Source organism: Oryzias latipes, chromosome 5 (genome assembly GCF_053564925.1).
Source record: "Oryzias latipes strain Hd-rR chromosome 5, Olatipes_Hd-rR_3.1".
Classification (NCBI taxonomy): Eukaryota; Metazoa; Chordata; class Actinopteri; order Beloniformes; family Adrianichthyidae; genus Oryzias; species Oryzias latipes.
Genome location: NC_136241.1, coordinates 29,857,607 through 29,875,109, shown reverse-complemented (window position 1 = coordinate 29,875,109; position 17,503 = coordinate 29,857,607). Strand labels below are relative to the sequence as shown.

Below are 17,503 nucleotides of genomic sequence, written 5' to 3'. Positions count from 1 at the left end.
GAAACACTATGGTTTAGTCATGGAATCCAAGGACAGCAGCTTGTACAGAATAACAGGGGATTTTGAATCAAAAACAGACTCAGTCCTCTCCAGGTAAGAGCCTCATTCATGGTTAATTCTGCCACAAGAAAATGACCAAATACACATTTCCAACCTCTGCCAATTATCTTGGGGGAAAAAGAACAAGATGGTGAGCTTGAAATCGCCGAGGCCACTGCAGTCTTTATTTGAAAATGTTTCAACATGAACAATATTTAAAAAACTAAACTAAACTACAACATTTGGGTAGTTCAAACCTGTCTGATAGTGGAAGCACTAATAAACCATACATTTCAATTTATTGACTTTCTGTGTTGATTAGTTGTGATAAATGCAAGCAAATAGTAAAGATTTCAGGTAGAAGTTCCCAAATTCTTGCTGGTTATTGTCAGTGTAAGCGCCACAGAAGGCTGTGTAATTTAAGAGTATATCTAAATATTAAGGAGTTAGTTTCTAAGTCAATGGGTTACCAGAACTAAAGTTATTCTGTTTCAGCACCAATTCATGTCAATAATTCTTTAAACACAGAAACAAGCATCAATATTTACAATGTGATTCTGCTTGGGTTTGGGGAAGATTTGAACTTTCCAGGCGTAACAAAAGAAATTTTATTTTAATAAATTAAGGTTTTACTTTTTTGGAGAGAGTAATTAATTTATCTGTATAAAACAATGGGAGTTACATTCTGAACACTCAAACTTCCAATTTTAAGAGCCAAGAATGAGTAAGCAGTAGTGTTTGCATGGAAACCTCCTTTTCAGAGGCGGTGAGCATCATAGTTCTGCTTTGCTTTAATCTAGTTGTGTTTATGACCCAAAAGGATTTAATCAATGTTTTTTGTGAAACTTGTATATGTAAAACACAAATAACTTTATCTTTAGTCCTGGTTTAACTAAATTGAATCCCAGTTTTTATTTGTGTTGCAACACCAATATGCTCTCTAACTAGGTGAGTAATGATGGGGGGAAAATGGGAAACAGGATCAACTGGAAAATTTAGTGAGAATTCACCTAAAGTATCGGGAAATGACGGAAATTACTGGGCCCAACCTTTGCATCTGATCTAAAAATAAATAAATAAACAAAAATTTCCCCTTTGGAAAGAATAAAGCATTCAGTTATCTGGTGTTTGTAGATATTTAACCTCTCAAGAACAATAGTGTTTCTCTGCTGACTCAAGCTATGGAACTATGTTAGTTTGAGAACAAGTTCTGATTTCATCATAATAAAAGAAAAGACCGTCTTTTGTTTTCCTAACAGTTCTAATACAGGTATCTACGCGCAAACATGTAATTACAGAAGACACAGCCGTGTCAACAAACTAACCTGATCGTTTTTCAATGGAAAAATCAACATGTTGGGGCCAAATGTATTCATTTTTCTTGGTGTCAGGGTTTATGACTGGTGCTCACATGTAATTAACAAAACCTCCAGACTTGCTCTTCAAAAAAGAAAAAGCAAGTCACTTTTGTTTATTATCCAGCTGTCTCATAAAGATTTGGCTTAAATTTGTTCATAAAACCTGTGTTTTTGACTGGAAGTCCATCAGCTTCACCTCGTTTTTGCTCTGCTCATCTTAAAGCAAAGTTTGTGGATTGTCAGGTCCCCTTTATGGCCACGTGGGATGGGGGCAAGCACAGATGCTGCAACAGGAAATTACTAATGTGGTCCAGATGTGAGGACAGCAGCTTCCAAAACAGATCACAAAATGTTGACTGCCGAATATGAGCCATGACCCGCAGGTACAAAACATTTGTTTTGCCGTTTCCACTAAACAAAGAAAAAAAAGTTTTTTAGAACTCCTACTTTGATTTTATGTCTCCTTATCGTTTAAGAATAACTGAGTCACTTAAACAAGAAAAACACAAAAATGACTTGTTAAAGAGACGTAGATACAGCAAGAATAAGAACAGTTTTAATCAAAGTTTATATTTTTGTATTTCTGCTGTTCAGGAAAAAAAGGACTATGCCCTCTAGTGTTAAAAGAAATTAGTGCATCAGAGCTTAAAAAAAAAAGAGGAAGATGTTCTCTGCTGTTAACTGATATTTTATTGGTGAGCATACAAATAGGAGATTGAACTTTAGAATGCAACAATAAAAGCACTTTACCTATAGAAAAGTGAGTGTACACCAAATGCAACATTTTCTCAACATTATATTGAAGTGACACGAACAAACAACAATCTGCACAACAGAATAAACTGGTAAGTAAAAATAAAAACATCAAAAGAACTTATTACTTTAGGTTTTTGGTACTAAATGATCCCACTCTGATTCCAGAAAGCTTTGTGCCACAGAAGACATGAGAGATGAGACTCTACGCAGTCCATTAAAGACCATCACTAATCCTCCTCTTCTTCTTCGTCATCTATCAAGACCATTTTCCGCCGTCGTTTAACAGGAGCAGAAATATCCTCCCCGTCTGAATCTGCTCCTGCATCCACGTCCATGTTCACTGTGGTGCTGGAGTCCAGCTCTGGAGAAAATAAGTCATTTTAATTATAAAAAAAAAAAAAAAGAACAATGGTCATAAAAATAATTTAAGCCTAGAATTAAAGACGACATTTTAACATTCAATTTAAATCTTTTCTTTTTGTGTACCACCTGACTGACAAGACTTTGACTGACTTTGAAGGTTTAAACAAAGCAAAAGTTTACATGTATTCAAAAAAACCTACAAGAAGTCACTAATAGAACTTTATAAGGCCAGAAACGATTAGTTAAACAAAAAATGTCACTTAAGCACAGTTGCAATGCAGAATTGTATTGTGAATGTTTTGTATCTATCTGTAAATAGCAACACGCATATTGAATACGCACATCATCATGTTTTGGAAAAAGGGGTGGGAGCAGACAAGATTTTTCTTCAACCCACTCCTTTTCAAGCACACTGTATTATTTCATGTCTTTTAAACCACTGTGTGTTGACTTTTCATTTGTGTTTGAAATAAAACTAAACTGAAAACTGAAACAATGGATACAAATCTGAAGAAAAAGAGCAAAATACCATTTTCCATCTCCTCATCATCTGAAAGTCCCCTTCTGCTTCTTTTAGTCGAGGTCTTCTCCTCCTGGGATCTGCTGCAGACAGTCAGTTGAAGGTTTAAGGAGACTCGAGGGTCTGTGCGGCATTTGGTTTTTAAAATCTCACCTCTTAGTTAAGCTGATTGAGTCTTCATCAGAATTTGCATCTGATGCAGCATCTAAAGGAACAACAGAAAGATTTTATTTAAAAAAAATATATCAAAATTCATTTTTTTTCTATTTCTTTTCTGAGACTCATTGACTACTTCCATTAATTTAATAAATAGAAATTATTAATATTTTATATTCATGTATTTTTGGTGTAAAGCAATTTGTGTCACCGTGTATAAATAAATAAAGATGGATTTGATCTCCATACTGGCTCTACCGGTTTCACAGAATTTGATGCAGAAAAATAAAGATTGGCTCTAAATGCTGGCAGGTGAAACTTCTCTTTGATTAATGTTTGCAGTTTTACAGTTTGCCAGGTGTTCAGGTAAAAGGTTTCTTCCTCCAGAGACCTTTTAACACTTAATAGGAGAAAAAAAGCAGGACCTTTTTAGTCACTCATCTTTTTTTGTCAGTGTTTTCTTTTAGGATCAATTAAAGAGAAATAAATCCCTGCACTTTGCTTTGTGAAGAAAGTATATCTTTAACCTTTTGGGGGGCTTACTGTGCTGACGTAAAGCTCTAAAGAATAACTTACTAAGAAAAGGTTGAAAGTCCAACAAATTCGAAATGAACTGAGTTATTGTCCTTGTGTTTTTATTCTATAAAACTCAATTTTATTGTTAAATTATTCTCTGTTTTTCACAGAACAGGATGAGGATGCTGCGTTCATCAAGAACATAAAAGCTGGTGCTATTTTGCTCTGTAAAGAAGAAGACAGAAGCAGGCACACCTGAGTCCTTGGTGGGGTTTTTTCTCTTCCGTGCGAGCAGCAGAGCCCTCAGAGCCTGAGCTCTCTGCTCTCCTGAGGCGCCTCTCTCATCTCCGGCTCCTTCTGCTGGGCCGTTGGATCCGTCTAGTTCCTCTGAGCTTTCTGCTTTGCCCTCTCCTGGAGTTAAAGCTGCAGCTGCACTCCGGAGCTGAAGTGGACTCATTTTCTCCGAGATCCTCCAGAAGCTCTCCTAGTTATAGAAAAAAAAAACGAATGTGAAAATGACCGAACGGCTAAAACTGCACAAACAGGAGCAGTGACACACTTGTTCATTTGCGGGCGCTCGCATTCCCAGTTTGCCCAGAAGCTTCAAGAAGGTCTTGTTCTCCATCGCTTCTTCGTTTTCCTCGGCCAGCGGGACAAGAGGAACAGGCTGGGACAAGCCTGGGGGGTTAAGCACAAACGCGTCAACCACACACGATGCATCAGAAAAAAGACTGAAGATTCAACAGTGAATGTTACCGTCATCCTCCCGATCGTTTGCTGTTTTATTCAGGCAATTCTGTATCCACATCAAAGGTCCAGACATGCCTTAAAACACAGTTATGGTGAAAGTAAACAACCAAAATGTAGAGATTTGATCTAACATGTGAATTTAATTCATAAAAGTGGAGTATTTCACACTGAAATGAGGAAAACTGCAGATCAGGTTCTGGTTCTCACCTTCCTGCACTAAAGAGTTCACGATGGCACCTACGTCTGCTCTTCCAGCCACTCTGACATGGGAGCTCTGACTCCTTTTTCCAACGTTTTGCGAATTTTCACGCTCCTGCTCTTCATCCTCCTCACTGTCTCCAGATTCATCATCATCCTCCTCATCATCGTAATGTCCGTCCACAGAGTCATCTTGTTTGAGTCCAGATAAGAACTCCTCCTCTGTCTGCAGCAGAACATATTTGACTTTAACTGCTGAAACTTAAATAAATCTGGAACGATTTGTGGTATCAAAAGTACCATTCCGGCTCCAGAGCTCTTCCCCGGAGCTCTGCGTCTTCTCCTCTTGTACAGCTCTCGTCTCTCAGACACCAGGCCCATGCTGAGCAGCTTGTCCACCACACGTGCACGAGAACGCTTGGCTGTCAGTTTCTTCATGATGTTCCCCAGCACATCTGGAGAAAAAGAAAAAGATTGCAGTAAAATAAGAGCAACAGACAACAGTGGGCAACACTAGCAAGACTGTTTTTTGTTTTTTTTAATCTACAGTGCTCCCTGGATTATCCCCAGGGGTTACACTCCATAAACAAACTGAAGGTGAAATGCGTGAAGTAGGACTATAGATGTTTTAAGAATGTAAAAACTCCTCATTACACACTTGACAGACTTTTCTCAGACAGACATGAACCTTTTTCAGACTTTATTCTCTTGTTTAAACTCTCAAAGTTCAAACCTTCAATAAAAAATGACTTCAAAATTATAGAATAAAAACAAAGATCTGATACGATTGAAGATTTATGTGGATTTGGCAAACTGGATGCATTCTATTCAGGAGGAGACACAGCTGTGTGTAAAAATAAAAAAAGCATGCAAAATTGCATTAAAAAATCCACCAAACTGCGAGGCTGTGAAAGGCGAGTCACAATATAAGCAAGTATTCGCAGAGATTATTTGGCCTCTAGTACCTTCAGAGTCTTTGAATTCTTCAAAAAGCATCTGCAGCTCTTCCTCTTGATCCTCTGTCCACAGAACTATTCCAGTACCTTTCCTGTTTTCAAAAACACAGGAAAAGTTGCAGTTAAATGTATTCATAGCCTTTAAACACAATATATGCAAAGTGTATTTTCAATTTACTTCTGTTTCTTCAGCTCTTTAGCGTTGTCCACAAGACCCATGCGCACTAGTTGGGTCACCACCTGCCTCCGGGTGCGGCTGCTGTTGCTCAGTAAAGGCAGCAGGGTCTCCACTATGTCTGGTACTAAAGCACAGTGGACAGGAAAAAAGGAGTTAAAGCCAACAGTGTGCTTGGAACAGGAAACAAGGCAGACAACAAAAGGAAATCCAACCATCGGAATCGCGATGCTCCATGTAGAGCTTGCGCAGCTCCTCTTCCTCCTCCTCGCTCCATGCCGGTTTCTTTCCCTCCCTGACAGATTTAAGGAAACCAAACTGTTATTGATAGATATTTGTTTAAACGTTACGTTCAGATGCCCGCACGCACCCATCTTTGCTGTAGCCTTCGGTCATCTCGCGAACAGCCCCCACATTTTTCCAGAAGAGCAGTTCAACAAAAGCTTTGTTGTTTTGTGCAGCCACGGAAAAGAATCGGTTCACTACGAACTTGGCAAAGGTCACCAATTCCTGTGAAGAAACCAAACGATCAAGTCTAGAGCAGGTTTGACATTGGCAGCAGCAGGGGGGTTCCCCCCCCCCTCCTGCTGATCGTACCTTGTAGGCCTCAGCAGCGGGGTCGCTCAGGATTTTGTTGAAAAGGTGAAAGACGGACAGCTGGAAAAGCAGAGCGTCCATTTTCAGGTCAACCGCCAGGCGATGAAGCATCCGAACAACGCAGTGGTTGGTGTGAGGCGTGTTCTTGGAGTAGGTTCTTAACATGAGGATGTAAGGGCGCACGATGCTGGGGTTAGCAAACCTGCGGAGAAGAAGGAAGAAACTCCTGAAATAACTCTTTCCAACCAGCCCAGAAGCTTTGTTCAACACCAACGGGCAGATGTTTGTCGAAAAAGAACGCAGTCCCCACTTCTTGATAAAATCTTTAAAGTTGAACTCTGTTTCCGAAACTTGGATTGACTCCAGCTCTTCCTCTTCAAACTCAATTCCATCGTCTTCCTCCTCAACCAAAGTCTCAGCGGTTGATCCTGAAAGTCAAGGACAAGTAAAAGATGCAGATTCAGAGAGAAAAATGTTTTTGTGTGTTTAAAAAATATATATATTTACATACTTGGCAGATTGGCATGAAGGATTTCCTTAAGAAGTTCAAGTTCTTCTTCTGGCTCAACATCGGGGGAACCAAACACATTACCGTCAGGCCACACCTCCCTGAGCGTGAAAGGAGAGAGACCTTAAAACCTGGACCTGATGGTTCTGAGAAGCTCCACAGCAAAATGAGCAAAAGTGCAACATCATATGTGGATTTCCTTTAATGTCTGTTCTAAAAAATTAAAGGATCTGTCCTACAACAGAACCGTCAGAGGAAATGCAATAGTAGCGCGCTGTTCTCAGCACAACTGATGACAAACACGGTTTTGAGAAGGAATGCTACGTGCAGCAGAACCAACTTCCCTCAAATCTGCTGAAGGACGGGTTGCAATGAACTTGTAAGCATTTACAGACATGAGGAGAATTAGGAGAATCTGGAATCTTTGTTATTTATACTTTTGTTCCCATCTTGACCTGTTTCTGAGTTGAAGGTCTGACTGTGATGAAAGTGTTAAAGGGCCTATATCATGCAAACTGAACTTTTTTGAGATTTTAAGTGTATCACAATGTTTTCATCTTCCTAACTTGAAGCTGAAGGCCTCTCGTGTTGGACAGATTTTACTGTTACAATAGGGATATTACAATGGTAATTCCTCACAGAAAATAGCCCCAAAGCAGTATTTTGCTTCATTCACGTTATGATGTCACAAAGTGAGGAACCGCCCCTTCCAGGAAGAGTCTGCGCTGGGTTGACATTATGAAATGGGCGTTCTTTAGTGTGCCAGAGGTGACATATGCTCATATATGTAGATATAGTTTACCCTGAGGGGCTAAAGAAAAGCATGACGTAGACCCTTTAAATCTCGATGTGACCTTTCTCTCTAAAGTCCAGAAAGCTTCTTGTGTGTCATGTTCGTTCAAATGGAAGCCCAGGAAAATGCTAAAGATGATTGGCTATAATATTTTTTCAGCCTAAACGTTTGCCCACTGATACAAAATTGTTAGAGGATTGAGTCCCAAACAAATCGATCTAAAGGCAAGGATGACAAAAGTATTTTGATTTGAACCATAAGTTATAAGTTATGTGCAAAAACAGAAAATCTCACAAAGTATTTTTGTTCATTTCTAGTGGGTATACATTAAAACAGTTAGTACTATGACTTGTTCTAAGGCAATAGATATCTGGATAAGTCATTTAATCTCTTTTATTTCAAGGAAAGATCTCTAATGAAACAAGTTTTTTTCATTGCTTCATGTAATATTTTTGCAAAAGTTTGATTTTTGATTGCGAGTGGTCTTGTTTCAGACTTGCTTGATTTGGGAAAACTGGACCTTTTTATTTGATTCATAATATTTACAGGTAATTAAGACAAAATTATTCTAAAATGTGTAACTAGACATATTTTAAGACAATTTTGGTCGGGAAATAAGGATAGTTGGACTGTTGTAGTGCTAAAAATAGGATATATTTAGAGAAACAGTGAATAAATATATATAAATTGAAAGATCAAGACTATTTTTGAAAAAAACAGTTACTTTAAGACATGTTTTTAAGGTTTATGGATAATTTCAAGATGTATCTTTGTCTTAATGGGGCAACTGAGTTTAGGAAATCTTATCAAGACAAATTTTACAAGTTAAGCAGATATCTTCACTTAGAAAAACATGTTGTAATGGATATTTTAACTTCTTTTTATCTTTTGACATGTGTGATATATTAGTGTGGACAACCCTGCAGACTTGCTGACCTGGCAGCTCGCAGCAGCGCCAGAGCTTCTGGTCCCGTGTGAGCCAGAAGGGCATCTTGCACACGGACCATGGCCTCGATTCGCTGCTCCTCGAGGGGAATTTTAGACGTGGCGTCGAAAGGTATGATGCTTCCAGTGAGGGACTCTGACAGCTGCAGGCAGAAGTCACAAAGAGCCACTTCAAATGTTTGTTTTTCCACTGTGAAAGCTTCATCAGCCAACTAATATTTCCCTTTTGCTCCCCCTGGAGGCCGTTTTTATTCTTTTTTTCATACAAACCTGAAACCCCGAAGCCCTCAGCTCTTCCTCCACAATCTTCCAGGTCTCAGCAAGAGCTTCTGGACTCGTTTCTGCAACCGACTGCTTCTTTCTATTGTGAGACTTCTTCCGCTTCACTCGCTTCCTCTGTTAAGTTATAACAACGAGACAGAAGTGATTTAAGGAGAATAATTGTAAAACCAATTTTGGCAGATAATTCACATACAAAATCGCACAACAACTGACCTGCACAACCAAGTTTTTCCGTCCTTTGCAGAATCGCTCCAACATGCGCAGAAAGAGATGTGTGGTCTCTACCAGGTCTTTGAGGTACGTCCCAGGCTGCTTAGTTTCATCGTATTTTCTCAGCAAGGTCAGGAAGATCTCCCTGAACTCCATCATGTAGAAAATGTTACCTGGAAGAAGAATGACAGAATGTATTTACTTTTTTATTTAAATCTAATATTGAATTTCTTGAAACATTTCTTAAAAAATGTTATTTTAAACTTATGCACTGCAAACTATTTAATCTGTGTGAATATTTCAAACCTTGTTATTAGACATCCAAAAAATTTTACCAGGTTTGAACTTGTTTGAACTTCTCTTTGCTCTAAATCTTTCCAAGCTTTCTCAAAATCAGCCTAATTGAGAATTTTTTTGTCTCAAGATCTAGAAATAGGGAAATTATTATTAACATCAGTAAAAATTATTTTTGCCCCATACGCCTAACAAAACTTAATTTAAGACCCCCAAAAAATACTAATTTTAAGAAAGGCTGCATGCCATTTTATGTACATTTCAAGTGTTCTATGTATATTTTAAAGGTAATAATAAGCGCTGTGATTTTGGCTTCAATTTGTAATATTTTTTTTAAGGTTTTATAAAAGTTGACAAGTTAGACTGTAACTATTCAGTAAATAAAAATGTAGGTTTATGATCTAAGAATAAAGTTCCAGTTTTAGATTTATGAGGATTTATGAAGATGGACCAACTTGTACTAACATTGCATACTTATTTTGTTCACATTTTTGTTCTAAAATGAGTCATTTCCACTAATTACACTAGTTTTTTTTGTCACTGTAATCAAAATGAACCTTTAAATAGGTCCATAAAAATGTAAAAAATACAAACCATTCGCTTAGTACAATCAAAAAAGACTTATTTTTGGGCTGCACAACATTACATTTTTAAATAATTTTATCTAACAGCTTTTTTAGCCCATTTGTCCCTCTTTGAATGCTTGTATGGAACTCCTTGTTTTTTTAGATTTTGATGTCTTATAAGATTTTTTTGTTTAATAACAATTTCTCACTGCATGGATGAATAGTTTTACTTTTTCTGAGCTATTTTCCTTTTTAAGATTGGTGTTAATTCTCTGTTTTTAGGTCACATTTTGGAGTGTGCTCATTAATATTAGAAACTAACTTTTTAGAACATTGGAACTCTGCCGGATGCCTTCGTCATGTGAGCGGTCCATCTCGTTGACAGTCAGCAGAAGTTCTTGATATGCCTTTAATGCCAAATGCATCCTAAGGAGAGAAAAGTCACAAAACTGGGAAAAATATGACATCTTTTATTTTAAAGTAAGCTTTTTTCTGGCATTCTCACCTGCGAGACCAGGAAGTGGCCTCCTTGCGGTCCGTTAGCAGCATCTCATAGTAGTTGGTGATGTTGCGTTCAATGAAATGAAAAGCGCGGATGGACATGGTCTCAGAAACCAAGTCAGCGCGGAAGTTGTTGCCGCGGTTGAAAGCCATGAAGAAGCTGAGCGCCCACAGGTAATAGGTCTCATCGTGCTGCTGGCTCTGTTCTCGGATCAGGTTCTCCTGCGGAGGGAATGAAGAAAATTCTAAATCTGCATGATGCGCCCAGCGCAGAGCTCTGGAAAGGATTCTCGAGACCGACCTTGACGAGATACATGAGCCGATTGTAGCAGTTCTCCAAGAAATCCACACAAAACTCACGCAGGAAGAGCCGAACGTTTAAGGCGGAACGGCGTTGCTCCTTACACTCAGAGGCTCTCTGATTTCTCTTGGGAACACGCCTCACTGCTTTGCCTTCGTCATGAGTGTAACTTTTAAACTGCAGAATGAAAAGCCAACACAAGCCTGTCAAACGTTAGTGATCCTAAAGGAAAATTTGCAGCTCAGAGGGGATCACCCACTTTGTGAAGCCTTCTGTGGTAAATAACATCTTTGTCCCCGATCGCCTTGAGGCCCTGGACAACAAAGCAGCCACCGAAGCGCGAGTGTCTGGAAGACACAAAAAATAATGCAAAGTTATTTATGAAATGAATTAAATGGAACAGAGGAAACCCCGTGAAGCCTTAGTCCCAACTGCCCTTGTGGGCGGATACAGGCCGTCTGCGGGGCAAAAATTGGGCAAACTTGGGTCAAGAGTTGTCCTCTGAGGAGACGTTTCCTGCTAATTATTTTCTCCTTATACTTATAATAAAACAATGCTGACTCACTATTTGTGAAACTTTTTGATGTTTCTATTTTTCTTAGAAAACAGACTTTTGCCCTCATAGAAAATCAGTTTAAAATTGATCAAATTATAACTTTATCCTCATAAAATATTGACTTTTACTCATACGTTTATTCTTGTAAAATTGGACATTTTCCTCATAATATTATGACTTTATCCACATAAATGTTTGACTTACTTTGTCATAATATTACGATTTTATTTTTGTCAAGTTACAACTTTTTCCTCATAAATCTACTTTATGTTTGTAAAATTTATTTTCCTTTTTATGGTGGCCCTAATACTCTGTTATGAGAAAGCAACATAATCTTTTCTGAAATAATAAAGAATCATATAATTAACAACATGCTCAATTTTAGACTGCAGAGTGACTGCAATAAAAATGATTATTACCCCAAAGTTTGACTCATGCTCACTTTTTGCTTCTAACTAACAGACGTCTCTATTAAAAGTGCCTTTATTAAACGATTGAGGGTTTATTTGGTCCTCACGTTGGACCATGCCTTTACCTGGTTCCTCTCTGTAACGTCCTCGAACGTTTCTCTGCGTTCTCCTTCTGCCGCAGCGCCTCCAGTTCCTGAAGATCTCTCTGCTTCTCTTCTGCTGAACGGGAATGGCCGGCGCTTACCAGGAGCTCCGCCGTCTGGGAAATAAAGAAAAACATTGAAATGGAGAAAGACGGAACTTACAGCTAGAAGACTCATCTGCCAAACCTGATCTCTGAACATGAGGGATATTATCTCCAACACGTGCATGCTCCACTGCTGCTCGCTCTGGGCCGACGCCAGGAACTTGACCAGGTCATCAAATCCGCTCATGTGAATGGCCCACAGCACCTTGTCATGAATGCTGGCATCATCATCCACCTTCTGCAGAGAGAGGAAGCAGAAGGTAAAGGTTAAAAGAATCTGGTTAAATGAAACATCATAGAAGTTAGTGGAACCTTGTTTTGCTACATAACAAACCTTCTCTTCACACGGGTCTGCAGGTACATGAAGTATATTCCTGACTAAAAGCAAAATCCTCTCAATCAGAAGGTTATCTTCCTCCTGTCTCTGCTCCCAGTCCTGGTGAAAGAAGTAGCAGCAGTTAAACAATAAATAAACACGTCAAAGAAACAAAACGTAACAAAAAACGTAGCAATGAAATGCAATGGGAGACACCTGAGGGTGTCTCTATACCCATTGTACAGAGGGTATAAAAAGGAAGTTGATGTGTGGTTGCCATGGTGCCAGCTTCATGTGAGAAAGCCGGTTAGCTCAGGGAGCAGCGTTAGCGTTAGTTGGCTCGAGCGGAGAGTGTGGTAGGACTGCTTTTATCCTTACCTGTGGATGATGTTTTCAAGCAGTGCTTGATGTTTTATTTTATTTTAAGACAGGATCACGGCAGAGGTAGATCCTGTTTTATCGGGGATTTTACAGACTGGGGTCAGGTATTTTACACTTTAAACAATTAACAATTTAAACAATTTTATCAAATATTTTTAATCTGGTGCCCCTTCTGTTTTTAGTGTTGGAATACTGTGCCCTGCTGTAATGTTCTAGTTCTTTTGGTTTTGTGTTTTGTTTGTCCGCTCCTCACGGGGCTCATTCGGCATGATTGACTAAGTGCAGGAGCGGACTACATCTTTTCTATTCTGTTTGTCATTTCTTTGTTAAAGTCACTTCCCCCAATTTATACTGGACATTATTTTTATAAGTGCTGTATCTGACCGAATGTGCTGTGCATCACAGTTTTCTTGGCTGTTTGAATTTTTTTTATAATTTTTATTTATTTGCATCAATTGTGATTTTCTTTTCTGCACGTTTGCTGTGGTGTCATCCGGATGGTATTGTACTGCAGACAATGATCCTGTGTTAATAAAACTTTGACTTGCTTCACGGCAGTTATCAGTTATTTTATCGGTGCAACAGAAAGTAAATGAAGGGGTTAAAAATTCATCTATTACAAATGAAACACTTACAAGCTGCAGAAAGTTGTACAACGTCTCACTTAAAATCCCAAACACTCTTTCGCTGGCAAATGCCTGAAAAGGAAAAACGACAAAAATGATAATTATTAGCTTAAAGTGAAGTCTAAATGATACAATCCAACTTCTAACAGCAGCTTTGGGGGGACTATTCCATCAACAGTATAGCCAAACCTCTTTATAAGCTTGTAAATGCGAAGTCACTTCCATGAAGTGATGAGTGAAAACTGGATCATCTGGAACTTTTCCAAAACACAACACAGCCGGCTGAGTCAGGTTGACCATGAGCCTGAAATGTGCAAAAAAGAATTTTAACAAACATTTCCTGCAACAACAAATTAAATTACCAGTATAACTAATTAAAATAAATATTCTTTAAAACTGTTTTTGATTTCAGCAAAAGAATATAAAAAAACTAATATTTTCTTCATTTTTTTTAAAGTGCCACAAGACGTGTGTTTATGATAGGGATGTAACAATTAATCAATCGCTAAATCAATTTTTCTTACAATCCAACCAGATCAGTCTGTCAGCGGGAAAGTTATTAACATAAAATTACATTTGGATTGAGAAACTCTAGGTGATGCACTAGAAACAAGTGGACGACACGTGATGACAGCAGAAAATGACCAAACCCTCATTTCAGTCAGACAACTCTTGCAGTAAGAAATATTTATTTGACATTTTTCCACATTCTTTAAGTTGGCATTCACATATTTTCGTTTGGCATAAGGCTCCGTTCAATTCCATAAAACTTCCATAAAATTCCATAAAATTTCCATAAAACTTTCGGGTAACAAAACCCCCTTTACGGAGCCCACAGATGGAAGCCGGGGAGGAGGGTGGGGCGAAGAATGAGCGCTGAAGGTAAGAAAGAATGAACAACTGCGCACCTGGGCTTAAATAGGATGCTGAGCAGGTGAGTTAATTAACTGAACCGCCCTAGGGTATTTACCTGAAAAACACTGCTGCGAGTATCTGCCTGAAATGCGATAAATCGTCATTACAGTCTAATGTGTGCAAATAGGCCATACAGGGTGGTAGAATGTTATAATATTGTTTAGTTCATATTATTCTGATGTGGAAAACAACAGTGGGCTGAACTTTATGAAACTAAAACATTAATGAATTTGCCATTAATTCTTGTTTATTTATTACTTGTTTGTACACATACTGAACCCTAGAGCACCATTGCGGGGGGATTTTCACCCGAGCAAAACTATTTACATGAATTTCAATGTTTTCATTTTGTTACATATACACAGTTGAACATAAAAGAACACCACTCTAACCTATGATTTGTTATTTTTTTATCTATTTTTAATGGCAAGTACTTTTTGTTTGGTATATTATATCAGGTAACAATTACTCGGCAAAAGTGGCGGTGTAACTTTTAATGGCAAACGTTTTCTAGGGTTCATTTTTGCTTGATTATCCTGCAAGAAATAGAATCTGGAAAATTGCATCTGCAGTGTTCAGTACCCAGGTATTTATCTCGAGTCACACTTTTTAGGTCAGTCAATCGGATCATACAGAATGAACCATTATCGACTATGAATCATTTCGTCAATCACAAAATGTGATATGAATCGAATTGGTATTAAAATGAATCGCTACACCTGTATTTCATTAAGGTTTGTACCTGATGCATGCATCAAATAAGGTTTTGTCTTGTCTAAACTGAACAATAAGAGGGAGGAGGTCATTCTGAAGTATCTGGCTAGCCCCCAACTGCCGCCGGACGTCACGGGAGTCGTCTTCATGTCGCAAATACCGGATCAGATCTTTGACACTCTCTGCACACAAACATATGAAATGTGTTTAAAAATGGCTGACAAAACCAAAAAAATAAAAATAAAAATCCTTTGTTTATAAAGAGGAGAAACTACGTAATCGTGATCAGCACTCACCCAAACAATCGGTTTCCTTGTGATAATTGTCTCCTTCCAGGTAACCAAGCGCACTACAGGTAGCCAAAATTTCACAATTCATCTTGATCAGATCTGATGACCTTCAACCAGCTGCTGCAACACACAGAACCTCGTGTTTAATTGTTTATGAAAACCAACCTAAAAAACAAAAAAAGGTCACATTGATTTTATACATTTATATTAAATATTACGTGTTATCTTGCATTTAAAACTCTACAAACAACACCATATCTGTCAAGTTCTTCAATATCCAACAACAGTTTATCAGTTTTCAAACGAAAACGTTAAAATTCTTCATAAAGAAACAACTGTATATGTAGACGCATGTTTTGATTACGATTTTAAACTTTAAAAGTCTGAAAAACTTTAAAAGTTTAATAAAGTAGAAACATTTATCTTAAGTAAGAGTTAGCTTTAACTAAGCTTAAGCAGAATTGACAGCGGAATTAAAACACCGACCAAAAAACTATGAACAGAAAATAATTCAAATAAACTTTTGTATGTCGTTTAGCCATTATCCAAACACCAGAGTTTGACGTTTTCACAGCCTTTTATACATTTTACTTACTGTAAACAATCAAAAAAATGAACATCACAACACGCGCCAAAACACTGAGCGAGAAACGAGAAAGCGGATGTAGATCGTCGTCATTTCCTGTAATAGTTTTCCCTGAGTTTGGTATTTAAGGTTTCATTTTAGAAGGGGAAAGATTGAAAAAAAATTTGTTATAACAAAGCATCCGGTATGTCTCTTTGTGGGACTAATTTAGGAATATTTTTAGTGACCTTTAAAGACTTAAATGGCGTAGGAGTGCTGGATTTTGGTTTTTGCAAAGTCGTAGCTTAATAATTCCTGCAAGTTTCAAAACAGGGCAAAAAAAGAAGAAATTTTTGAAATAAATTAAAAACATTTTAAATTACAGTGGTATGGTAGGAGATTTGCTACCTATAAAGAGAAGTCATTCCACATAAAAATGAGACATATATTATTCCTTTATAAAATGCTCCTTATTCACGATATATTTTAACCTGCAAACATTTGCCTTCCAGTAAAACACCCACAAAATATTCAATAAATGTGTTACATTTATTTTTGAGGAAAACAGAAAAATATGATGAAAACATATATGTTGATTTCCATATATACCATAACTTCAAATACGTTTAAAAACGTGTTTTGACACATTTTTGTTTCACAAAAATACATTTTATTTTAATGAACATTTATCAATGTAATAGCATTTATCTTGAAATACTCCAGGCCGAGAGAGCCAGTGTTTTCCTGCAATTGCTTATAGACAAAACAGATCTGATCCAATGATACGAATCCAGTTTTTTTTTTTTAAACTTTTTATTGTTATTTTGTGTTGTACAGCCCTTAAATACTCTAAATGAGTTTTAAAGTGATAAATAAATAGAGCTTAACCCTTGTGCTATCTTAGATGACCCCACCTTTACATTGACGTGTTCTCCCTACCATGACAAAGGTGGATAAAGGTGGAAAGATTTCATGTAATCCATGGACACCAGTGAAGATCACCAATCATTGAAGAAAAAAGGTTCAGTGCACTGTCTAGTGGGTCTTTTTCCTATAAGTTGTTATAGTTTTCAATAATAATTTTCAACTTCATTAGTTGAGAATTTGCACAGGTTGTTGTTTTTCCCTCCAGTTTATCGAAACGTGTTGTTGTGTACCCCACAATTATTTTAAAACTGTAATTTTTTTTAAAATATTTTTTTTACGTTTAGTGCAAGAGCAATTTTCGAACAAATACATAAATCACAGCATGCTATATAAATTTAAGACAAAAGAGACCAACATTTCATTCATGTTTTTAAATTTAATTTTAACTACACAGAAAAAATGTACAAGCTGAAGTTTTATTTGTTTTTCTTTTGTTTAAATCAAACATGTAACTTCAACATTATACTTTGGGTGATTACATTGTTTCACTTTATTTTAAATGTGTTTGTTGGCCACTGAACCTTTATGCTGTTTCTTTGATTTGGCTATTACTTATATTTAAACGTAACTTCAAAAATTTCTAAAGTGTTTGAAGTCTAAAATTGAATTTGTAGTTTAGAAAGCATTTTTTGTTTTATGACAATGACTTTATGACAAACCATTGAAATCTCGGAATTCAAATCCTTTGTTTTTCAACAAAAACCTTGAAGGAGAACTAAACTATTTATCTCTGCTTTCATCAAGACGCTTTTCAAACTGTTAGAACAGACAC

The 17,503-nt window shown here is 37.4% G+C and overlaps 1 protein-coding gene across 7 annotated transcripts; it reads right to left on the bottom strand.

Annotated features, from left to right (window-relative positions):
• Nucleotides 1-2,064: 2,064 nt before the first annotated feature.
• timeless (timeless circadian clock) lies at nucleotides 2,065-15,938 on the bottom strand. 7 transcript variants are annotated; one of them, XM_078947615.1, is made up of 30 exons: nucleotides 15,835-15,938; nucleotides 15,246-15,404; nucleotides 14,978-15,131; nucleotides 13,510-13,624; nucleotides 13,330-13,392; nucleotides 12,332-12,433; nucleotides 12,080-12,235; nucleotides 11,876-12,009; nucleotides 11,044-11,131; nucleotides 10,785-10,961; nucleotides 10,488-10,705; nucleotides 10,305-10,408; nucleotides 9,126-9,295; nucleotides 8,901-9,026; nucleotides 8,622-8,773; nucleotides 6,896-6,993; nucleotides 6,695-6,812; nucleotides 6,385-6,586; nucleotides 6,158-6,297; nucleotides 6,003-6,082; nucleotides 5,791-5,914; nucleotides 5,622-5,704; nucleotides 4,957-5,111; nucleotides 4,666-4,882; nucleotides 4,465-4,533; nucleotides 4,268-4,386; nucleotides 3,964-4,192; nucleotides 3,190-3,241; nucleotides 3,046-3,119; nucleotides 2,065-2,514 (listed from the first exon to the last, which is right to left on the bottom strand). In XM_078947615.1, exons 2-30 carry the CDS (start codon nucleotides 15,325-15,327, stop codon nucleotides 2,381-2,383), a joined length of 3,735 nt encoding a protein of 1,244 aa, XP_078803741.1. In that variant the 5' UTR covers nucleotides 15,328-15,404; nucleotides 15,835-15,938; the 3' UTR covers nucleotides 2,065-2,380. The 7 variants fall into 7 exon arrangements, with proteins under 7 accessions (XP_078803741.1, XP_078803743.1, XP_011473746.2 ...); XM_078947617.1 differs by having other exon boundaries at nucleotides 3,046-3,116; XM_011475444.4 differs by having other exon boundaries at nucleotides 15,246-15,359; nucleotides 15,835-15,933.
• Between the last annotated feature and the right edge of the window lie 1,565 nt (nucleotides 15,939-17,503).

What these genes read in the sequence shown, in the direction of transcription:
- timeless (XM_078947615.1), bottom strand. Translation starts at nt 15,327, where the DNA reads ATGAATTGTGAAATTTTGGCTACCTGTAGTGCGCTTGGTTACCTGGAA. An exon ending in TTTAAAGATTTTATCAAGAA is followed by an intron (nt 6,587 to 6,694) that starts GTGGGGACTGCG and finishes TCTTCTCCGCAG; the next exon opens with GTTTGCTAACCCCAGCATCG. An exon ending in AGAGCTCTGGAGCCGGAATG is followed by an intron (nt 4,883 to 4,956) that starts GTACTTTTGATA and finishes GTTCTGCTGCAG; the next exon opens with ACAGAGGAGGAGTTCTTATC.